General features: G+C 56.7%; 1 protein-coding gene across 1 annotated transcript in view; it reads right to left on the bottom strand.

Moving 5' to 3' along the window:
* The window catches only part of CROCC (ciliary rootlet coiled-coil, rootletin), a 45048-nt gene that overhangs the window by 13942 nt on the left and 6947 nt on the right, over positions 1-24159 (bottom strand). Inside the window, 20 exon segments of the mRNA XM_023748052.1 lie at positions 3-122; positions 1598-1767; positions 2764-2891; positions 3164-3357; positions 4158-4388; positions 4774-4920; positions 5571-5715; positions 6569-6751; positions 8048-8247; positions 8507-8740; positions 9140-9223; positions 9855-9951; positions 10366-10602; positions 13940-14046; positions 14606-14771; positions 14857-14918; positions 14992-15075; positions 15177-15362; positions 19824-19978; positions 21143-21284. Of these exon segments, the coding sequence (XP_023603820.1) occupies positions 3-122; positions 1598-1767; positions 2764-2891; positions 3164-3357; positions 4158-4388; positions 4774-4920; positions 5571-5715; positions 6569-6751; positions 8048-8247; positions 8507-8740; positions 9140-9223; positions 9855-9951; positions 10366-10602; positions 13940-14046; positions 14606-14771; positions 14857-14918; positions 14992-15075; positions 15177-15362; positions 19824-19978; positions 21143-21284 (3072 nt within the window).

Here is a 24159-nt window from a genome sequence, read left to right as displayed (position 1 = left end):
GCGATCTCCTCGCTCAGCTCCTCCTTCTCGGCCTCCAGCCTGGCCAGCAGCTCCTCCCGCTCCCGCTGCAGCTGACTCTGCAGTTGGGCCCGTTCTGCCTCCAGCTCCCGCCATGCTGCCTCCTGGGGGCCAGGCCCAAGCACATGTGACCCATGAGGCTGCAAGGCCACCTGTACCCCAGACCCTGAGAGACAGGTGATCAGGAAACTACAAGGTGAAACTACAAACGGCTGCTAAGGGCTGTGGCTGGGACAAGCCAGGGTTGCACGAGCCCCGAGGAGCAGCCGCCCTGGTATGGGGGTCGGAGAATGTTTCCTGGAGGAGAGATGAGTACCAGTCAGCAGGAAAAGGGGGGGAAGGAACCTCAGGCCCAGAGTGCAGCCCCAGAGATGGCCTGGAGGGAGGAGAGAGCACGGCACACAGGGAAATCATAATATGTAAGGGTCACTGGGGTGTGGACTACGAGGGGAACGTGGTGAGCAATGGGGCCAGAGCCAAGGGCAGCAACCAGGGAGGGGTGGGCCTGACTCTGAGGACAGTCGGGGCAACAGAGAGCCTGAAGCCAGAGCGATGAGGAGCAATCTAAATTGTAGACTAGGGTTGTTCAGGAACTGAGAAAAAAGAACCTGGATTGCAGGTAGGGGTTGAGGGGAGTTGGGTTGGCTGCGAGGAATAAAAGGGGTTTAGGGCTGCGGGTGGCAGAGTAGCAGGAAAGAGTACAGATTTGGTGACATGAAGAGGACAAGTCAGGCGGGGCAGGGAGAGTAAAGACTGCACAGGAGTTTGCTCCTTGGGGACTGGGTGGGTAGAACCCACAGGCAAAGAACGCCCCACCTAGGGTCTGAGGGCAGTGCCCGGCACCTTTGTGAAACTTCCAGTGCTTCACTGCCACCTGCTGGACAAGTGTGATACTACAAGGCCAAGGCCAAGACGACACATGGCGCCCCCTGGAGTCCTGCAGGACAGCCTGAACCTCTGACACAGGCAGCCCTGCCCACCCCGAGTCCTGTTCTCCTATGTGAAAATAGCAACCAGCATTTATGCAGCGTTTACAAAGTGACAGTCACTATATTAAGCCCTTTATATGGACTATCTCACCTCATCCTCACAATCCCCTGTACTATCCTCATCCCCATCGTTACAGATGGGAAAATGAAGGCAGAGACCATAGGTGACATAACCAGTATAACTCATCCTGCAGTCTGGCCTAGATCAGATCCAAACCCAGGCAATGTGACTCCAGAGCCAGTGTTCTTAGACAGCTCTGTTCTGTCTTGTAGTGACCTGGCTCCTCACATTTCGCACTACGTGTTCAGGTCCTAGAGTGGTCCTTCATAAGCAAACGGCACTTCTTACAAATGAAAGTGCCTTCCTGAATCAGGATCACCAGGGCCAGACCAGATCCGGGGCCTGGGAATCTGCATGTTTGATAAGGAGTCCCCAGTGTTTCCTCCCAGCTGCTCCCAGGGCCTCCGGAACAGAAATAAAGTTCTGTTTCACAGAGGTGGAAACCGAGGCAGAGGGAGAAGAATGACTCGCCTGAGACCACAGAGGAGAGAGAGCAGAGCCCCGCCCACCCTGACCCCGCTACCCGAACCTTCTCTCGCTGGAGTCGCTGCACGTCCTCCTCGTGGGCTGCCCGCTGCTCCCGCAGAGAGGCCTGGGCCTCCCGCTCAGCCTGCACCAGCTTCTGGGCCATCAGCTCCTTGTCCAGGGCCGCCTTCTCCTCTGCCATTGTCATCTGCTGCCGGAGGCCTGCCAGTTCTCCTGCACAGGGATGGTGGGAGGGGACAGACTTGGGTTGGAACGGAACCTCCCTGTGGACCAGCAGACTCAGGCCAGGTGAGCCACGTAGGCAAAACCCCAGAGGAGAGAGGGCCCACCAGGTACCTAGGCCGGGTTCCCTTGGAGAAGCTCCTCACCCCCTGGGCTTCAGTTTTCCCATCTGCTGCCTGAGCCCACGGGCCCAGCCCCACTCCCTCCCTCCCTGGAATGGCATCAAAGGGATGAAATGTCTGATGGGGAGGCTCCCACAAATGGGGAGGATAGCAACCCCATTGTGGATTGCTTACTATGGGTCAGTTACAGAGGAGGATATGGAGGCTCAGAGGAGACAGACAATTTCCCAAAGCTGCACAGCTTTCCGTGAGGCGTCTCCTTTAATGACTAATAGCCATAGACAAACTAGGTGGGCTGTGAGCACTAATGGAGGGACCACGGGGTGGGTACACCCACTGTGGACCATCTAAAAACCACCCCCCCATCTTTCAGCATTTCCCTTTCTAGTTCTGTCTGGCTCAGGTGGACGAGGACGGGGAGATTAATTTTCATGGTCCAAGAAACCGGGTGGGGCGTGTGGAGAGAAGCGGGGCTGGGACTGCAGGGCCGAGAGAGTCGCTCAGAAAAGCAGTGACGGCTCCACGGAGAACTCAGAACTCTCTCAGCGCCCTGATGACAATAAGCAGCAGGCACCGCTGGCTCAGCCAGGCGCTGTGACAGGCCTCAAATGCTTGCTTCACGCCTTCCTGGCAACAGCCTTAGAAGGCTGGCAGTCACCTCTAACTGTCAGATGAGGAACCTGTGGCCCAGGGGGGAAGGGAATTGCTCAAAAAAGCTCAGATCTAAGCGGCAGCGGCAGGATTGGAACCCAGGTCAGCCAGACTCCAAAGCCAGTGCTTCCAACTTCCGTGAGACCCCAGACCTTGACAGGTTAGTCTGGGTTAGAATCAGGTATTCCTCACCCACCCCCTAGTCCCCCCATACCCGTCAGGGCCTCCTTGGCCAGAAGCAGGGCCTGCCCATCAGCTTCCAGCTGCTCCCGACGGGCCTCGAGCTGGGCCAGCTGCCGCTGCACCTCAAACAGGCTGCTCTCCAGGGCTTCCTTCTCCAAGCTGCAGCACACAATCCCTCAGGCCTCAGGACTCGGCCTCCCGGGCCCCAGGAAACTGTGGATCCCAGGGCGTGGCCAGCCGTGGGCCAGGTGCCAGCCTACCTGCCCAGCCGGTCCCACGCTCCCTGGGGAAGCCTGAGCCATAGCCAGGACGCATTGGCAAGCCCTGCTCCTCAGCAACTGTGTGTGGGCCAATGCCAGGGTGTGGCTGGTGGCCCCAGGCAGACCCCCGCCCACCCTCCTCAGTGGGCTGGGCAGAGCCTAAAGCCTTACCGCAGGCGTGTGGCTTCCTCCAATAGGGTTCGGCCTTCACGCTCAGCTGCCGCCAGCTGCACAGCCAGACCGGCCCGCTCCTTGGCCAGCGCCTCCTTCTCCCGGGTCGCCCGCTCCAGCGCCTCTACCTGCCGTTGTGTCTCCCGCCGTGCCTGCTCCAGCTCATGCTCCCGCCCGCTCAGCTGCCGGGAGAGCTGGCACCCACCCAGGCACTGTGAGCACCCTCCCCTCCTCCCCCAGAGCCCCCCAGCCTGCCCACCATGCAGGACCCCAACCCCGGGCCTGATCCAGCCCTGGCCTAACAGGCAGGAGAGCAGGGTTCAAGCCCAGTCTCCACCCTGATGTGCTGTGTGTACTTGGACAAACCAGACTTCTCTGAACCTGCAACACATACACACGTGAGTGTCCTCACTCAGTCTGGGTCATAACAGAGCCCCTTCTACACCCCTGACTTCCAGAGCCCCTTCCACACCCCTGACCTTCCAGAGAAGCTGAGTATATAAAACAGACCAAGGAGCGCTGCTTTGCAGGCCTCAGAATGGAAACACGGAGCCCTGCTCCCTGCAGCCGTGGCCCATACCCTAGAGGCCCCTCCCAGGAGCCCCGCCCGCCATATAAAGGTCACTGTGTCCCTAAGACCCTGAAGTCCCTTCCAGTGTGTTCTCCCAACAAGTCTCACATCCCAGTCCTAAAATTCTCCACCTGTCATCACATTGGGATTGTTACTGGGAGGTGATTCAGCTGCCAAGTGCTCCCACGGGCGTCCTCTTCAGAACAGCCCTTTGTGATAAGAACGCTTGGCCCCGTGGTACAGATGGGGCGACTGAGGCATGGGGGGGTGGAGTAGTTTGCCCAAGGGCCCAGTTAGCAGAGGTGGGGCTGAACCTAAGCCCACATTCAGGCTCCTGAGCCTGCGAGTTACCCAGGACAGGTGTCGGAGGCTGGGAGGCTAGAACCCTGGCCCCACCTGCTCCCCATCCTCCACATCACCCACCTGGGCCAGCTGCTCCTGCAGCCGGCAGCGCTCCTGGCGCAGTGTGGGGACCTGGTGCTCCAGGGCCTCCCGGGCCTGCTCTGCCACCCGCAAGGAGCCCTCCAGGCCCTGTCGATCCACCTCCTGCTCCAGCCGAAGCTGTTCCAGCCGCTCCTGCTCCTCCCTCGCCAGGGTGGCCTCCTGCTCCACTCGCCGCTGCTGGCCCAGCAGGGCTGCCTTTTCCTCCTCCAGCTGTGAGGCCGGTGGGGGTGGAGGTGAGTGAGCAGATCAGCCCAGCCCCTCCACCTGGGGAAAGGGGTCCCACCCAGGACCAAGGGCCACCCACCCACCTATCACAGAGCCCAGGGAGGCTTCCTCGGGGGAAGGGGCAGTGGACACTGGGGAGAGGGAAGAAGGGAGAAGGGTCCACAGAACTTCTTTTCTCTCAGACCATGAAAGAGGATAGACAGACAGACAGAGTCAGAGACAGAAAGAGGCAGGCAGCGAGACAGAGAGGCACGGGGACAGAGGTGTTCAGGGAGGTGTACAGCGAGGCAGGATGTGGGCCAAGGCTGGGCCTGAGACGCCTACTGGGGTCTCTGAGTGGGAGCACAGGGGGGCGAGGAGGGGGACATACCTGGGCGACGAGGTGGTTCAGGCCCAGCTTGTCCTGTGCGAGGCTCTCGTTGAGGGCGCTCAGCTTGGACAAGGCGTCCCGCAGAGAGGCCTCCTCTGCCCTCAGCTTGGTCATCGCGAGCTCGAGGTCCATGCGGCCAGCCTCAGCCTGCAGGGGCCAGAACGGGGCGGCCAGAGACAGTCAGGTGGGGAGAGATGGCGAGAGAGGGACAGAGACGGGAGCGATGGGAAAAGATGTGCAGAGACATGGAAGATGGGGAGAGGCAAGAGGGTGGGGAGAAACAAGAGACACAGACGGGGTAGAGGGACAAGGGAGACGCACGGTGAGAAATCACTGCAGAGGCCTAGTGTCTAGGAAGCCACTTAAAAGCTGCTGCACACCGCAGGGCTGTGCAGAGCAGGGCAGAGGGTTCCCCAGAGCGGGCTTGGGGGAGGCACTGTTCAGGGCCCAGACGACAGGGAGTGGGGCAGGCACTCGCTAAGGACTGTGCCCCAATCCTCACAGACCCCAGGCCCGGGACCAGAGATGGGCCGGATGACCTGAACTCCAGGCACTGCCCAGGAGCGTCTGGAAAAGCAGGGATATGGCCACTAATAGAGGTGAATTCACTTATGTCTGGGGTCAGAGGTTGGTTTGTGGCCTGGGTCAAAGGTTAGCCTGAGTCCAGAAGGAAGGGTTCTGTCTGTGATCAGGGTCGGGGGTCAGCCTGAAATAGGGGTCAGTCTGTGGCCAGGGTGAGAAGGTCTGGGGCCCAGGGCGGAGGTAGGTTTGTGGTTGTGGGGCAAACAGGGACACACCTTGGTCAGCGCCTCGGCCACCTCGGCCTTCTCAGCCTGCAACATGTCCCGCTGCAGCGTGGCACAGCTCAGCGCCTCCCTCACCTCCACCAGCTCCTTCGCCAGCCCTGAGCGCTTCACCTCCAGCTGCTCTAGTTGTCTAGTGCTGTGGGACAGAAGGCGGGGGGTGCCCCATGTCACTTCCCTGCCCTGCGTCTCCCTCAGCCAGCCAACCTGGAACAGGCTGGGGGTCAGGGCTGAGGCAGGAGCCCTGGGGGCAAGAGCCTTACCAGAAGGACAGCCAGGGTCACCGCCTTTTGGCTCTGTGACTCTGGGCCTCAGTTTTCACATCTGCAAAATGGGCCTCACAAAGTTGTTATAAGGATACATGACTTACTTAAGGATACATGAAATATGTAGGATAGTGCCTGACATAGCTCTTCAAAGGCCTTTAGAAACAAGAATAATGTACTGGATATCATTATGACTTATGTCTCAGAGAAGTAAACAGTGCAGTGGTTAAGAGGTTAACTCTTCAGAGTGATGGGCAGAATGCTTGGGTTCAAATCCTGGCTCTTTTACTAACTAGCTGTGACCTTAAGGAAATTATATGACTTCTCTGTGCCTCAGTTTTACCATCCATAAAATGGGGCTAATAACAGCTCCTATATCATAGAGTTATCCTGAGGGTTAAATAAGATGATCTAATTGTTTAAAATGATATTAATACTAATATTACTGTAACTTTAATTTTAAAAAATAATGTTAATATTACTACTGGTATTTTAATGATTGTTATTATTACCATCCACACGCTTCCTTCCTCCAGTTCTCGGGTCCCAGGTAAATGACTGTACCTCCCTGAGCCTGTTTACCGAGACAGGACTGATCAGAAGACCCCACACCGGAGGACTTCTCAAGACGGTAGGAGGACAGGTGCTCTCTAGCCCCCAGGGACACTGTCAGGAGCCCTAAAGCCCATTCAAGTGGCCTTGGCAGGGAGGCCAGAAGCTACGCACCTCCGCTCGAGCTCCCTGCGTGCCCGCGCACGATCCTGCTCTGTGTCCTCCTTCTCTTCCTCCAGCTGGTCCCGCTGGCGCCGCAGCTCCTCCTGTGTCACCTGTAGTTTCTCCCGCTCCTGCCGCAGCTCCTCAGCCTGCTGCTGGGCCGCCTGCAGGCTATGGGCCAGACTGTCCTTCTCCCTGCAGGACCAGGGGTAGAGGAGCTGAAGGGGATGTTGGGGCTGCTCCCATCGGGGAAAACAGCCGTGCTGCTGTCCGACATGTGAGCCACATCCTCCGTCCTCTAAGGCACGTGCCTCCAGGAAGCCTTCCCTGACCATGTCCACGGCCAACTCATTTCATCTACCTCTCCCTGAAGCTGACTCATCCCAGCAGAGGGAACCTTCTCCCCCAAACTGCCCACTTGGGGGCTCAGTGGAACAGATGGAGGCAGTGGCACTATCTCCACCAGGTTGAAGAGGTTAGGCTCCTGAGATATGTGGGCAACTGTGCTGCCAGCTTGCTAGTCCATATGACCAGAAATGCCTCTATAACCCCCCAACCCCCCGTCTGGGAGGCCCAGTGGAGCTGGGTCTGCCCAGATCTCTGAGCTTCCTGCTGCACAGGCCAGCAGCACATGGTAGCCAGAGCAGGACAGGGGGAGGCAGCAACGGGGAACTCTGACAATTTGCAGGGTGTTGCCATTCTCCCAACTCCAGCAGTCACAAGCAACGGGAGGGTGCCTCCTGAGCCAGCTGGGGTTTCCAGCTCAGGCTGGGGGCCGATGGCGGTCATATCTTTCACTGTCCCACCTCATCGCTTCAAGTAGCAACCCTTAAGCCAGCGGTTCTCAACCTGTGGGTCACAACCCCTTTGGGGGTCGAACGACCCTTTCACAGGGGTCGCCTAAGACCATGGGAAAACACATATATAATTACATATTGTTTTTGTGATGAATCACTATGCTTTAATTATGTTCAATTTGTAACAATGAAATTGGGGGTCACCACAACATGAGGAACTGTATTAAAGGGCCGCGGCATTAGGAAGGCTGAGAACCACTGCCTTAAGCATACGAGACACAATAGCTGGCAGTAGGCGGAAAAACATACACCATGATAGTAAGTAAAAATAGCAGAATGCAAAGTGAGGTGCCCGTTGTGCACACAGTATAAAAGCCTTCTCCTTCCAAGGCACGGGCAGCATTGGTTTTGCTATCAGTTCCGATTCCTATCCCGGCCACACCCTGTGAGCTTGGACAAGCCTCTCAGACTTTGGCAGGAAGACTAATTGGAGATTATACACATAAAATGCCTGGCCACGAGCCTGGCACACAGTAGGTGTACAGGAAACGTTTGCTACCTCACTGCCAGAAAACATACACACATGGCTCGTTAGGACCGTCTTGGTGCACGCTTACAGGCTGGGGCTGGGGCTGGGGCTGGGCCCAGACACTGATTGATTCTCCGAGGCCCCCACTTCCCACCTCCCAGGCACCTGTTCAGGAGGTCGATGGCACTCCGCAGACGCTGGGCCTCGCGCTGGGCATCCTCCTGGGCCTGGGTGGCCCCGTCGGTCTTGTCCCGCTGACGCTGCAGCTGGTCCTCCAGGGCACGGCGCTCACCCTCGCTGTCACTAAGCTGCTTCCGCAGTGTGCCCAGGAGGTCCTGGCTGGCCTCGTAGCGCCCACGCATGTCCTGTGGCGTGGGAACCCCTGAGCCCGGGGGAGCCACTGAGCCCTCAGAGCCCCCTGCTTCTGTGCTAGTTCCAGGGATGTACAGCAGCCTATTCTGTGGCCTAGGCCTGAGGCAGGAGAGTGGCTAGGCTTCCACTCCCTATGCTGAGCCCTCCACCTGGACTCTGAGCCTCCATCTCCGAGGTCCCCAGCAAACCCAACCTAAGTACATTCCCTCCCCAGGCTCCGCCCCCAGCTGCCCAAGCCCCTCCCCTTGCTACCTGGACCTGTAGCTGGCGTTTGTGCAGGGCGGAGTGGATCAGGGCTAGCACGGAGGAGTCCGAACAGGCTGGGGATGGGCCTCGGCGCGGGGAGCGACCGCGGCCGGGCGAGGAGCGCCTCGATGGGGATGGAGTCCGGGGGCCCGAGAGCCCCCGCAGACTGCCCTCTGACGCATCAGCGGTGTGCTCGGAGCCACTTAGCTGAACACCGCTCTCCATGTCGGACAGAACGGCCTGCGGGGTGGGGTAGGGAGGCAGAGGAGCGGGGCAGTAGGGAGGTTAGTTGGGTAAAGACGCCCAGTAGGGGCAGCGGGCCCGCAGCGGCCATGTGACTAGCTTCATCCCCAAATCTGCGGCACAGCCTAAGCTCCCTTCCAACAAGGCTTCCTGATTCCGCTTCCACTAGCTCACAGCCCTCAGCCCGCCAGGTGCGGCCTCCCATGTATTGGGAAGACATCACGCGGCCTTTCTCACAGATGGGCCGGAACCTCGCCCAGGCAGGACCCCAGGTTCCCCAGCCACTGGCAGTTCTGGTCAAGGCCACCAGAGGAGCTGGCGGCCCTGGACTGCCTGGCCTTGCCCTGCCCAGGGCTCCCACCCTCTGGCCTCTCCGGGCTCCCTCCCACCTCACACCTGTGCCAGGTCCCTCAAGGTCTGCTGCAGCCCCTCGCCCTCCTCTGTGTCCAGGGCGGGCTGCTCCTGGAGCTGCAGGGCTTCCTGGAGTGGTGAAGAGACGAGGAGAGGGTGGTCAGGGTCTGTGCCCTGATCCGAAACCTACTCATTCCCTCCCTGAGCCCCCACCCACCAGGCAGCCTCGAAGGCCATGGCCATAGTGCAGCAGCCCTAAGTGCCCTGAACAGACGAGGCCCAGAGAAGTGCAGTGTCCCACCTCAGGTCACACAGCCTGCTGGGGAAGAGCTGGACATAGAACAGGGCCTGGACCCACACAGAAGGGTGACCAACCCAGGCAGCACCTTTGAGGGGTGTCCCTCGGGTGGGGAGGCAGCTGAGTTCCAAGAGAAAGAGCCCTGGACTAGCAGATTACAGGCATGAGCGCAAGTCCTGCCTCCCCAGTCTGAGTCTCTGGACAAGTATTTCCCCTTGGGCCTCGGGTTTCTCATCTGTGTAAGGGGCTCCTGTTACAGGGCTGCTGAGAGGATGAAATGGGATAAGAGTTAACTGTGCTCACACTAAGCCTCGCACGCACTAGATGCTCAATTAATGAGGGTGATACAGTCTGAGTGGGAAGCTCCAGGGGGGCCCAACAGCCCGGCCCTCAGCCTGTGCCCACGGGTCTGGTCAGTGCCCCATCCCGCCCTGCCACACCTCGAGGGCAGCTGCATCTCACCAGGGCCTCAAGCTTCTCAGTGAGGGCCTTGTTGACCCGATCCTTCTCCAGGTTCTGGTTCTGAAGGCGCTCCACTGTCAGGGCCAGCTCTGTCATTCTGGAGGTGGGGGAGCAACAGAGGTGAATGGGAGACTCACCCCAGCTTGTCCTCCAACCCTCCAGCTCTGTGTCCTGCATGCTTCCCCAAACCTGAGGCAGGGACCCTAGGATTCACTTCCCTGGTTGTATGACCTTGAGCAAGTCACTTCTGTCTGTAAATGAGAATGAATGAGGTTGCCCCCCACTTTGTCTCCTGGGGAAGCACCCTGGGACTTGTCGAGGTTGTAGGAGCTGGAAACAAATTTGGTATCAGAGGTTGAACTGCTTGTGATGTGCCCTGGGCAAGAGCCCCCTGGACCTCAGTTTCCCACTCTGCCAACGGGGTGTCTGGGAAGACTGGCTGACCTCAAGCCCGTCCCCAGTGAACAGACCCCTCCTCCCCTGCCTCACGTGGCACCTACCAGGCACCCACCTGGCATTGAAGTCGGCCTTGTCCAGGTTGCTTTGCATCTGCAGCTGGGCCAGGCCCTCCTCCTGCAGCACCTTGCCCCGCAGCTGCTCCTCCAGCTGGGCCTGCAGCAGCGCCTGCTTCTCCAGGGCTGCCTCGGCCCGGCTCTCGGCCAGCTGCAGGCCCGCGCTCAGCCCCAGTCCCGCTTCCTGGACAGCTCGTGAGGTCCGGGCCAGCTCCCCTCCCAACTGCAGCAGATCTCTAGTGGAGAGAACACACAGCAGGGATGGGATGGGGGTGGGCTCCCAAGCGTCAATTAAAACTACACTGGGATGCCATTTGTCACTATTAGAATGGGGGGAAAGTCACATAATGCACGGTGTGGGTGAGGCTATGGGAAAATAGACCCTCCCCCACACTGCTGGGAGGGCAACCACAGCTGAAGGCAGTTAGAAAGAGCTCTGAAAACGACTAACTGATGGGCTCTTTGTGACCCACCAACTCCACTGCTAAGAATTTATCCTACAGAGATGCCCCAACACCTGGGAAATGGCCTGTGTATAAAGTGATCCCCTGCAGCATGCTCAGGCCAAAAATGCTGGTGCAACCTAAATAGCCATCAAAGGGGACTGCTCTTAACATGACACATCCATTCTGTGGGCTATCTGTAGCCGAGAAAAACAAATGGGGAAGCTCTTCAGAGCCTGAAATAGAACCACTCCCACTGTAACTCAGTTAGAACTATGCGGTGAAGAAAGCATCTTCAAGCCCTGGCTGGTATCCTGGTTGGTTGGAGCATCTCCCCAATGCACCAAGGTTGTGGATTCAATCCCCCGTCAGGGCACATACAAGAATCAACCAATGAACGCATAAATGGGTGGAACAGCAAATCGATGTCTCTCTCTCTCTAAAATAAATTATTTAAAAAAAAAGCATCTTCAAGAACTGCAAAGATGAAATTCTAACAATATATAAAAGGGTGTGTGAGAGAGAGAGAGAGAGAGAGAGAGAGAGAGAGAGAGAGAGAGAGAGATCTGCTGTATTTGCTTGTATAAAAAGAAGCCTGAAGGCCCTAACTGGTTTGGCTCAGTGGATAGAGCGTCAGCCTGCGGACTCAAGGGTCCCAGGTTCGATTCCGGTCAAGGGCATGTACCTTGGTTGCGGGCACATCCCCAGTAGGGAGTGTGCAGGAGGCAGCTGATCAATGTTTCTCTCTCATCGATGTTTCTAACTCTCTATCCCTCTCCCTTCCTCTCTGTAAAAAAAATCAATAAAATATATTAAAAAAAAAAAAAAAGAAGCCTGAAGGCATATTGCTTGCCTCCAGGAGGGAGAGGAGAGGAGTGTCTGAGGCCAGGGGTGGGAGGGGGCCTTCTCACCATACACCCTTTTGAAATTGGAATTTGTGAACATATGAATTATTCAAAAGTAAAATATTAGGTCCTGGCCAGTGTGGCTGGGTTGGTTGGAGCGTCCTCCCATACACCAAAAGTTGGCAGGTTCGATTCCCAGATCAGGCACATGATCCCCGGTTAGGGCACGTGCAGGAGGCACCCCAATCGACGTTTCTCTCCCTCTTTCCCTTCCTCTCTCTAAAATCAAATTTTTAAAAAGTAAAATTTTAAATTCTAATTAAAAATAGAGCATACTTTAAATACATCAAATGGGTTAAATCCTCTCGTTTCCTGAATGAACGGTACCACTGGGTATCTAACGCAAGGAGAGGAGGTGACTCATTAAGGAAGAATCCAGCTGAGACAGGAAGGAGTGACGGAAGAGGATCACAATCTTGCAACCCTGATGAATGCCTGGGCCTTAGCATTGAGCATCTGAGGCTGCCGGTGCACAGAGACGCCCAGGCATTCGGGGCCTCCTGATGAAAGAGCACCCAGCACTTACGAAGAAGCCTTATAAAAAAACCCAAAGAAACAAACAAAAAAAAACCCTGAACATGAATCTGATCAAGCCTTAAATCCAACGTCCAGTTTATAAGAACCACAGGGGACAAAGGTGTTAAATGACACCACAGAATCCAGACTGTGGGAAACTTCGGACAACTGTCCCAGTTTCCTGAACAAATAACAGAGATTAAAGGACAAATCAGCCCATCGCATTTTGTGAACATCTGCGGGTCCTGATTCAAACACACTGTCAGGACAAGAAGTGAAGCAAACCATCTGTGACATTGATGAGTCCATTGGGAATCTGGACACACTAAATATTTGATATTTTAACAAAAGATCATTAAATACATTTTTAATGTAAAAAAGGAAACAAATTGGTCTCCCTGTCTCTGGGCTCTCCCCACAGCCTCACCTGCTCAGCCCAAGCAGGACCGAGCCCCCTGCCGGAACATGCCAGCCCCCTCCAGCCCCCTGCTAGCCCCCTCTGTTCACCTGCCTCTCTCTCCAACCCCATCCCCACCCCCAGTGCCATTTCTCCCGCCTCCACGCCTTTGCTCAGGCTGTACACTCTGCCTGGAGTGCCCCAGCTCTGCCAGTTAAAATCCCACCCATCCCTGAGGTCAGTGCAAATTCCACCTCCTCTATGAAGCGTCTTTCTGACCCTCCCATCCTTGTGAGAATTGAGGACATTCTCTGCTCCACTTTCATGTCACTGACCACTCACTTCCTTGGTCTAGAATTTGGGTGTGGGGGGTTCTATTTCCTTTTATCACTAGAGGTGGTAAGGTCCTTGGTAGTAGAAGCTGAATATTCTAGTGGATTAAAAGCAGTTGTCAATCCTGACTCAGCCACTTACCACCATGTGACCTTGGAAAGGTCATTCTACCTCTCTGAGCCTCAATGTCCTCATCTGTAAAATGGGAAATATTACTATTCCTACTTCACAGAGATGCTGGATATGAGATGAAATGAAATGTACAAAGAGCCTAGCTCAGAGGAAATACCTAGTAAATGTTGACTGCCACGATCATAATAAGAGTTCATTATTATAGTTGCTTCTGCATCTCCAAGGGCCCGTAGGTGTGTTGGGTTGGACTGAAGTTCAACTGAGTTGAGCTGAATTCAACTTAAAAAGTGGGTGCCCACCTAAGCCGGTTTGGCTCAGTGGATAGAGCATCGGCCTGCAGACTGAAGGGTCCCAGGCTGGATTCCGGTCAAGGGCACACGCCTGGGTTGTGGGCTCGATCCCCAATGGGGGTCGTGCAGAAAGCAGCCGATCAATGATTCTCTCTCTTCATTGATGTTTCTATCTCTCTCTCCCTCTCTCTTTCTCTCTGAAATCAATAAAAATATTTTTTTAAAAAGAAAAGAAAAATGATGTTTGTTTTTTTTAAATATATTTTATTGATTTTTTACAGAGAGGAAGGGAGAGGGATAGAGAGTTAGAAACATCGATGAGAGAGAAACATCGACCAGCTGCCTCCTGCACACCTCCCACTGGGGATGTGCCCGCAACCAAGGTACATGCCCTTGACCGGAATCGAACCTGGGACCTTTCAGTCCGCAGGCCGACGCTCTATCCACTGAGCCAAACCGGTTTGGCAGAAAAATGATGTTTTAAAAAAAAAAGTGGGTGCCCCCCAGCTGCTGCTGCAGCATCTCCCCACGTCACCCCTCCGCCAGCCGGGCCTCACCTCTCGGTAGACATCTTCACCTCGTTGACCAGTCGCCGGACCCCCACAACCTGCCTCCAGAGGAGGAGCAGGCGGCTGTGCTCGTTGCTGAAGTAGGCGTTGAAGGACTGGAGGGAAGACAGGGTGAGTGAGGGGCTGCGGGGAGGGCCACCCGCTTCTGCCCCAGCTCTGACCATCCTGGGAGGCACTGTTGCCCAGGGAGGGGGTCTTCCTGGTGGGTCAGGTCTGGGCCTGCACACAGGGCCGTGTCGAAACTGTCAGCCTCTCACTGCCAAGCCTCCCTCTGGCACTGGAAAATGGGTTTCAATGGCCCTGCAGTCCCAAGAGGCAGCGAGAAAGGGCAGAAAGTGCTGGCACCGAGGTTTGCACCCCAGCCGCATGGCCGGGCAGGTTACTAACCTCTCTTTAAAATAAGGACAACAGCACCTACCATGCTCAGTTATTCTGAGAAATAGGGAAAAAATGAACACGCAGCACATGGAATGTGCAATCAAGGCCAACTGTGATTATGACAACTATTTACCTCTCCTAAAGGGCTCCCGTGGCCAGCAGGGCCTCCCGCTCCTTCTCACGAAGCCTGAGTCCTCTCCACTCTACAAAGACCCTTCCCCTTGGCTCAGGCGGGACCCACCAGGCCCCACTGGCCTCCCAGAACCCTGTGCCCACCTCCTCCTCACGCCTCCACGCCACCTCCCGCTGCTCCAGCTCCTTGCGACTGCGTGACCAGTCACTGGTCACCTTGCGTATGTCCTCTCTCAGAGCCTGATTGGCTGAGCTCGCCTGGTCCAGCTGCTCCCGGAGCATAGCGTTCACCTGGGCCAGGCTGCTGCTCCTGGGTGGGACCAAGAGGGACCAATGGGCTCAAGGCTGGAGAGGACCGCCCTGCCGCCATCTCCGCTTCCTGCTGGGTGCCCCACCTCTGCTGCTCCTCCTCCAGGCGGATGAGGGCGCTCTCCAGGTCTCTGCTGTGCTCTGTGTCCTGGGTGGGAGAAGTGGGCATCAGGTTGGGCACGAGGAGGAAAGGGCCTGCCCTGCCCTGCCCTGGCACCCACCCTCAGCCGCTGCTGCTCCAGCTCTGTGGATCTCTCCAACAGCTGCTGCTCCAGCTCTGAGCCCTTCTTCTTGTACTGGAGAATCTGGGGATGGGTGGTGAGCAATGGTCAGCCCCAGGGGGTGGGGGCAGGGCACAGTGAGCAAGCACATTGGGTAGGCAGGAGCAGGAGTGGGCGGCCCTGACCTTGGCCTGCAGCCGTTGCACGAGCTGGGCTTGCCGCTGCTGGCCCTCCTGGTAGGCCTGCAGCTTTCGTCGGTAGGAGGCCTGCTCCTCCTGCAGCTGCCTCCGCAGCTCCACGCTCTGCCGTACCAGCCCCCTGGGCTCCTGTGTTTCCAGCTCCCCAGACTCCAGCCGCACAGCCTGCTCCAGCTGCAGGGAAGGGCCCTGGGTGAGAGTCCTCCGTCTCCAGGGAAGGCAGACACAGGCGTCTGCAGGGAGCACCAGGCTGGGCCCAGACCCACAATGCCTTGCAGGCACATTTGGGCAAGCCTGGATGCAATGCACATATGCATGGCCTAAGGCAGCCATGCCTGGACACACAGACGGGGCATGCATGGACACACAAACATGTGCATGCAAAACACAAAGACGCACCTGGGGTAAACCTTAGAGGCCCTGGTGCACTGTGAGCCTCTCTCCCAAAGCAACTAACCCCACTGCGGTTGATGATTCTTAGATCCGTGTCCATGTCTTCCCACCCCAAACCCAAGTGAGCTCAGGAAAGCCTGTTGTTCCCATTGTATCTTAGGCCTACAGCAGTGTTAGTGGCATGTTCATTAGGATCATGAATTAATGGCATAAGCACATGTGAATACATTCAAACAGAGGCATCAATGCATGCCTACTGAGCTCAGAGACATGCATACACATAAGGCACACAGGCGGTGTCAAACATCCCCAGGGTGACACAGATGAACTCCTTGGCCTGCCCCGACTCCCTTACACGCAGCGCTCAGATTTGTAAGAGGTGCACACGCATGTTCTATACCGTGTGGCTTATTAATGCCTGAGCCCCGGCCCGGCCTCAGGCTCCCACCTCTCCCTGACCTCATGGGAAGCCCTCTGCTGCCAGCGCCCTTCCTTCACCCCCAGGTGGCTCGCAGCCGCTCCATCATCAGGCCCTGCAGGCACAGGAAGGAGGCCTGCCTGGCTCTGGCTGCTCCAACAGCCTTGGAACCCTCTATCCTCCTTAGGCACCTGCTGGTCCCAGGGGGCCCCTCAGACTCCACCTGTGGGGGAAGCAACTGAGGATGAGTGCGACTAACAGGAGCGACAGTGCCCAGGGAGAGCCAACAGGAAGACAGCCCAGCCCAGTGGACTCTGGCACCAGCCCACACTCGCCATCTACAGCCTGGGCAGGGCATTCACACGTCCACCCACGCCCAGTCCCAGGGAAGCCAACGGCAAAGACAGCTGCTCTCCCCACACTAATAACGGGGCCAGGCCAGGTTAGTGGCAGGTGCCGGTTCCCTCCAGCTGTTCCCTGCACTGATCCAGTGCGCCCAGGACATGCTTAAGGAGCCACTGAGAAAGCTGGAAACAACTTCCTCTCTGCCTCCCCCACTCCCCCAAGGACAGCACTGGGGCAGGGTGACTGTGGCCACTGGAGCCACCCACAGGGAGGGGCTGGTGGGGGCTTCAATTCAAGTTGGGGGAACAACTCGGTCTGCAGGTGTGGGAGGAGGTGGTATGCGGGTCTCTGTGAAGGCTGGGCTGCAGGCCTGTGACCAGTGTCTGCAAGCCGTCCACCTCAGTCAGGGGACCGGCAGTGCCCACATCCGAGCGTGCCGGCGGTGGCACTGAAACGCTGTGTGTTGTGCATCAATGCAGGTGCATCTCACGGGGGTGAGTGGGGAGTATTTTGTCATTTGTCTCCACCTGGGACCCTGAGCGTCTCCGGGGGACCTGAGAGAGGTGGTGTCTGTGGTCACAGGTCTACATTGTGGTGCAGGTGGGTACATCTGTGTGTCCCCGTGTGTTCACATGTTTGTGAGTTGGAGCATGTGTCTGGCTCTGAGTGTCTGTGGTGTGTGTGTCGGTGACTCTGTTCTCTGTGCTGACCATTGGCTGTGTGTGTCCACAACATGTGAGACAATGTGTTGTGTTGTGCGCAGGATGGATACATCACTGCTGTGACTCTGCACCTGTGTGAGACATTCCACACCTGGGTGGGACTGGGTGGTGCCTGGCTGTGGGTGCAGATTCTGCTGTGGTGTGTTTGTGCATTTGTGTGTCTGTGTGGGTCTACTGTGGCCTGTGCTGTGTGTTTTACACAGGTGTTTGGGCCAGGTGCTATCTGCTTCTGTGATTTAGAGGGGTTCAGGCAGTCCTCAGGCACTCCACTTGCTTCCCCAGGGCTCAGAGCCAGGCCCGGGTCACTCCCAACCATACCTCGCCCCTTTCCACGAACTTCACCCCTCACAAAACAGCCTTTCAATTTTACTAGTAATTCAAAAGGAGAGAAGGGTGTCACCAAGCCAGGGATGAAAGAAGTTTACAGTCTCCCCTAGCAACCACTGCCCTAGTACCGTTATTATTCGAGTCACTCTATCCAGGTTGCCATGGACACAGGAAGCCCAGGGGGCCCATTCTGTAGAATCCAGGGGGGTGGCCATTCCCTCCTTCCCATCCCAGCTGTCTCACCCAACACCTGCTCCTCAGGGACAGGAAGAATGGGGTGGGGGTGGGGGGCTCCACAGGGAGCTTAAGGGCCTCCTTCTGAACTTGGAGGTGGCTGCTGGGAGCCCTTTGCCTGTCTCCCTACATGCAATCAACAGGACACAAATCCCTACCTCACCTCCACTCTCTTTTCCCAGGGATGCTGTGGCCCGCCAACCTAGCCCACATGCAACAGTTATGGCCACAGGGGCAAGCCTGCCACCTGCAGCATGGGGACAAGGGGGCAGCAGGGACAGACAGTGCCACAGGCCCTCAGAGCCCAGACCAGGGCCTCATCCCAGCTCCACCACTGACCCTGGGCCCATCACACTCATTTCTGGGTCTGTTTCCCCACCTGCAATAGGTGATCTCCAGGCTCTGATGTTCTCTGTGACCCAGAAAGGCCCGGAGGTCATGCTCCTGCAATCCCTGCCTCCAGGGGGGGCACTGACACCATCTCTCCGAGGACAGTCAAGCACCAGGTTCATTCTACAAGTTACTCGGGGTCTCCCTGGCCACATGGTGGAATTTTCTAGACTTAACGCAGACCCCCTACCCCCGTGCTGAGGCCCCAGCCCCAGCAGCTGTGTCCTAGTAGAAAAAGGAACCTGTCGCCTGTCCCCTCTTCTTCCCTTCTCCTGCCAGCCAGGGGGGCAGTGCTGGCTTCATTGTCAGCCAGAAGCTGGCATCTAAGAGGCAGCCCCCCATGAGCCTGGCAGCGTGCCAGGGGCCAAAAGATGAGAGGCCTAAACTGGGAGGGGGTTGGCTCAGGGCCCCATCATCACCGACAATGTGGAACTCGAGCCAGTTCGCGCCCCACACCCGCTTCAAACCTTGGGAAGACTGGCTCTGAGCTATCCCCAGGGCTGGGGGCCTGCTCCCTGCAAGTCCCAACAAGTCAGGGGCCTGTCCGGGCGGGCAGACACCAGGACACAGGCACAGCCTCCAGCCGCACTCAGACTGCTCAGCCCTCTTCCCTACAGGGGTGTGCAAGCCCCGCATGAGCAGGTGGGCGCCGGGGTCCTGGTACCACCCAGGGGACCCTGAGCAGCTTCAGTCTCCCATTTGCAACATCAGAACGTCATGTCTGAGGTCCTTCCAGCTTCCCAGGGGCCAGCTGCCCCCTGGGACTCCCAGCCCAACTATCTCTTCCCACCCCCAAGAAACAAAGCTGTAATGCAGAGCCCTGGGCTGGGAGTCGAGAGACTAGCATTAATTGGCGGTGTGACCCCAAGCACAGTGCCTTCCCTCTCTGAGCCTCCATTATCTCCTCTGTGAATGAGCATCACCATGGTCCCACCCCTGGTGCATTACATGTAAAGCACCCAGCACCTGTCTGGCCAGTAGGCATTCGATAAATGGTGGCTGCTATTATGACTGTTAGTAATACGCACGCATTTTCCATCTACACACATTCTCCTTCCCTCATGCAACTCTTCCACCACTTGCAGCCACCACCAACTCCCCAGGGTCACCTCCTAGGAGTCTGGAGGTCCAGAGAAGACAGTGTACAGAGGACAACCTGCACCTCTGGCCCTGGCCACACCGACCTCCTGGCCAGGCCCTGGGACCCCCGCAAGCCTGAGGCACAGGTTCCCAGGGGAAGTGAACCCGTCTGGACTTGGAGGCAGGCCTGGCTTCGCCTCCCATGGCTGGGCCTCACCCCCACGGGGAGTGTGGCTGCCTGTGCCTACCCCAGTCTTGCCGCAGAGCCCAGCCACTGTTGGGTGAAGCCCCAAACCCATCCCCACTACAGAAAACAGACTCCGAGCCGGGCCGGCGTGGCTCAGTGGTTGAGCGTCAACCAATGAACCAGGAGGTCAAGGTTCGATTCCCAGTCAGGGCACATGTCTGGGTTGCGGGCTCAATCCCCAGTGTGGGGCATACAGGAGGCAGCCGATCAATGATTCTCTCTCATCATCGATGTTTCTATCTCTCTCTCCCTCTCCCTTCCTCTCTGAAATCAATTTTTAAAAAAGAAAAGCAAACAGACTCCAGGAGCAGAGTGATTTGCTCAAGGCCATTCAAGTTGGCGGAGCCACAGTTCGAACCCAGGCCGGCCTGAGTCCAGGCCCACCTTTTTGCCCAGTGTGCAGGCCTGCCCTGGACATCTCCCTGACCTCACATCCAGGGAGCAGCTGGCTCAGCTCTCAGCCCCCAGGCAGCACCCACCCTCTCGCTGACCGCGTTGTACTTGATGGCCAGCTCATCACGCTCGGCACGGCTCTGGGCCAGCAGGTCCTCCACGCGGGACAACTCCTGCTGCAGCAACTGGTTCTCCTCCTGCAGCGACAGCATTGATGCCATCTCTGTGGCCGACAGCAGGGCTGGAGAGGGACAGCAGGCATGTGGTTAGCTTCCAGCTGGGGCCAAGGGGACATCTTCCCTTTTCCCTCCAGGTGCCCTACCCATCAGTGGAGGCAGGAAGATGGACCAGGACCCAGCACCAGGTCACACAAACAGAGAACAGGAAGGTGGGCAAAGCCACGGGCCTAGGGCTAGACTTAGAGTGGACACAACTACAGCTGAAGTGTGGCCCCAGCAGGCCCAGGAGGTACAGGAAGGAAGCTCATTAGGAATCAGGAGACTAGGCCCCAAGTTCTAGCTCCTTCCTTCTGCAGCTACTGCTATTCTCTGGACCTCAGTTTTGCAGATCTGTAAAATGGGTGGAATAGTAACCAGACCCAGGAGAGCAGGTAACTTCTGAGACCAGGGCTCAAGATAGTGTAGGTCAAGTTGTAAGGAAGAGAAGGATGAAGTAGAGGAAAAAAGGAGAGGCCACAGGGAAAAGGAACTCTATCCTGTGGGCTCCCTTCCACCTGATGGAACTGGACATATGCCATAGGCCTCTCGGCTCTTCCCCCCGGGGGGGAGGGCTGTCTAAGTCCCTGTCTGTGGCTCCCAGGGGCCCCAAGGAGGCTGAGGTTAGACAAGGACCATGGCAGGAATACCAGGAACACGCCCAAGGAGAGCTGCAACCTCCAGCTGGGACTGAGTGTGCCCCTCTCAGACTCTCAAACTGTGTATTTGGTGTGAGTTCCACCCACCAGAAGGAGCAGGGGCCCATCAGCCTTCCTGGGGCGGGGGGGGGGGGAGCGGGGGGCAGGGGGGAGAAGGGAGATGGACAGTACCACCCCTTGGATTTCTGCAAAGCCCTGAGCTAAGCTGAACTGCGCCCCCCCCCCCAGCTATAATCTCGGGTTCACCCAGCTCACACCTTCCCTGGGAGAGAATATGGCGTTTGGGGTTTAAGTCTTTGCAGCAAGGAGGGGATGCTCAGCCCTGCCTTCTAGCAGCAATACGTGGGGAACACATCGGGGCAAATTACACCTCTAAGCCTCCTTTTCCTCATCTGTAAACCGGGTGTACCTGCCTCCCAGTGGGGAGACGTGGAAGCTGCAATCATTATTGTTATCATGACTACTGAGCAGGGGCTGTGAGAGGAGGGAGGATGTGGGCAGCGGCTGTGCAGGGGAGAGGCAGGATGGTACCTGGGCTCTCAGGCTTGGAGAAGCTTCCGGTGACGATTTCCCTGAGGAGAGCAGGCAGGGGGGCGGGCTGACAGTCCTGGGCCGGGTCCTGCACACTCAGGCCGGTCTCCTGGCCCGGCCCCAGGACGCTGCTCTCCAGTGCCTGCGGGGAAAGAGAGGGTCTGAGGGAAACCTGGGACCCTGGCTCTGTGGCCTGAGTGTCCCAGGGAAGGAGCAAAGGCCTGTCGCCCAAGATGTGGGTGCCCAGGAGGCCGTCAGGAAATCCCCCAAATGGATAGAAGCCTGGGTGTTAGAATGGCAAAAACCACCCCCAGGAAGGACACGCTTGTGTGCCTGCCAGGAAAGGGGGCTCCTCCAGGGCCAGAGAACCAAACCCCACAGCTGGCTCCAACCCAGCTCCAACCCAGCTAGGTGAGGATCCCACCGTGCGTGCCAGCAGAAGTCACCCTAACCCCAAAATTTGGGAGGAGGGACCCCCATCCTCCGCAGGGCACTGGGATAAGGGAGCCACAGCAGCTGAGCCCTGCATACCCCTCTACCCTGAGTCCAGTCAGGCTGGGGGTGCAAACTGGAGCCCCTGTGCACCTTACCACCACATCTCCCACCACGGGACCCCCAAGATGCATCCACTCCTCACCAGCTCCTTCCAGAGCAACTGGATGGGGTGGGCACAGCCCGCAGGACCCACCTGGATAACGGTCTCCAGTGCCAGCTGGGCCTCCAAGGACCCCCCCAGCCCCAAGCTCATGGGGGGAGGCTGCGGGCACCCCTCTCCAGGCCCTTCTCCCAGGCCCCAGACTAGCTCAGTCCACACAGCCCACCCCACAGCCAGACTGCAGTGCTGAGCACTGGGCAGATTAGGCTCTAATCCGTGCCCCCATGTGACCACAGGGTGGGAGGGGTGAGGTGGGGGAGGGGAGGGGAGAGCAGAGGAGGGGAGAGGAGGGAGGCAGAAGGGAACAGAAGGAAGACTTAGGATATCGAGGGGGAGGGGAGTGGAGAGGGGAAGGGGTGGGGGAGAAAGGAAAGGGAAAGAATGGAGAGGGGGAAGGGTAGGGAAGGGAGGGGAGGGACCACGGGGAAAGGACTCTCACCACACACACACACACACACACACACACACACACACACAGGCTCCCCAACTGCTGGGTCCTAGAGCCCTCCAAGCTCAGGGGATGGAGTCAGCATCCAGGAGACAGAAAAGGCCACAGTCTTCTAGTTTTTTAGGAATGTACAGGGGTGGGCAAAGCTAGGTTCAGCTCTGAGTACAGAAAGCACAGAGCTGCCCTGGTCGGGTCCTCAGTTAGTCTGGTGTCATCCTGTACACCGAAAGGTGGTGGGTTTGGTTCCTGGTCACGGCACATACCCAGGCTGCCAGTTCAATCTCCGGTCAGGGTGCATGCAGGAGGCAACCGGTAGAATGTTTCTCTCTCATGTGAATATGTATTTCTCTCTCCCTCTCTCTCTCTCTCTCTCTCTCTCTCTCTCTCTCTTCAAATCAATAAAAACATTTTTAAAAAATCCTCCATGAGGAATGGTGTGTCTCCTTGCTTGCTCACCAGCTGGAAGGAAATAATGTTGAGGTCCCAAGGCCAGAGCCACAGGCTGGAAGGGGTCTGGGTCACCATGTAGAAAGCCACCTGCCAAATACCCAACAGGGCTTTTCATGAGCAAGAAATAAATTTCTGTTGTGTTGAGCCTTAGAGATTTCTGGGTTTTACTATCAGCTAGTAATAGCTTTTTTAAAAGTATATTTTTATTGCTTTCAGAGAAGAAGGGAGAGGGAGAGAGAAATAGAAACATCAATGATGAGAAAGAATCATTGATTGGCTGCCTCCTGCAGGCCCCACTGGGGATGGAGCCCGCAACCCGGGCATGTGCCCTGACTGGGAATCAAACCGTGACCTCTTGGTTCCTAGATCAATGCTCAACCACTGAGCCACGCTGGCTGGGCTCAGCTAGTAATATCTTAATCACTACACACTGTTAGATAGTGGATAAGTGTTAGCTATGGTCTGTGTTATCATTACTATCACTAGTATTGCTGTCTTCCCAGCACCCAAACTAGACCCTGTGCCTGGTACACAGTAGACCCTCAACCACTTTTTTGTAGGTCTAGAGGTAAGAACTAGCAAAAAAATCCCTCAGGGATTACTCATGAGTTTCAAGCCCACTTATCCCTTTTTTATTCTCCGGTTGCTGGCTAGAGATTATAACAAAAATACCGAACCGACCATGAGCCAGGCCCTGTCCCAAAACTCTGCATTTGTACTTTATCTGTTTCAACATTCTTGGCAGCCCTGTGATGTGACACTGTTCTACCCACTTTACAACTGACAACACTAAGGCTCAGTGAAAGTTAAGTAACTTGCTCAAAGTCACCCATCCGTGAAGGGCTAAAGCCACCAGACAAGGTAAGACCCAGGTATGCCGGGAGGGTGGGGGGAAGGGGGAGAGATCAACCAAAGGACTTTGAGACGCATGCATATAAGGATAACCAATGGACACAGACACTAGGGGGGGTGAGGGCATGAGCGGGGGAAGTGGGGGGCAAAGGGGGGATAAGGACACACATGTAATACCTTAATCAATAAAGAAAATAAAAATTAAAAAAAAAAAGCTTAACGGAGGGGGGGGGTTGGGGGCGGGGACCGGGGAGGACCCAGTTATGCCTGATTCCAAAGTTTTAAACAAAAAACAGTCATGGCTACTATGTGTAGTGCTTACTGTGTGCCAGGCACCACCCTCGGTCTCTGGTGTGTGGTATTAAAAAAGCCGTCTCGCCCTAGCTGGTTTGGCTCAGTGGATAGAGCATCAGCCTGCAGACCAAGGAGTCCTGGGTTCAATTCCAGTCAAGGGCATGTACCTCGGTTGCAGACTCCTCCCCGGCTTAGGTCTGGTTAGGCTCATGCAGGAGGCAACCAATCAATGTGTTCCTCTCACATAGATATTTCTGTCTTCCCTACTCTCTAAAATCAATGGAAAACTATCCTCGGGTGAGGATTAAAAAACAACAA

The sequence above is a fragment of the Myotis lucifugus genome, unplaced genomic scaffold (assembly GCF_000147115.1).
Source record: "Myotis lucifugus unplaced genomic scaffold, Myoluc2.0 scaffold_1099, whole genome shotgun sequence".
In the NCBI taxonomy this organism is placed as follows: Eukaryota; Metazoa; Chordata; class Mammalia; order Chiroptera; family Vespertilionidae; genus Myotis; species Myotis lucifugus.
This window is presented reverse-complemented; position numbering and strand designations above follow the sequence as displayed.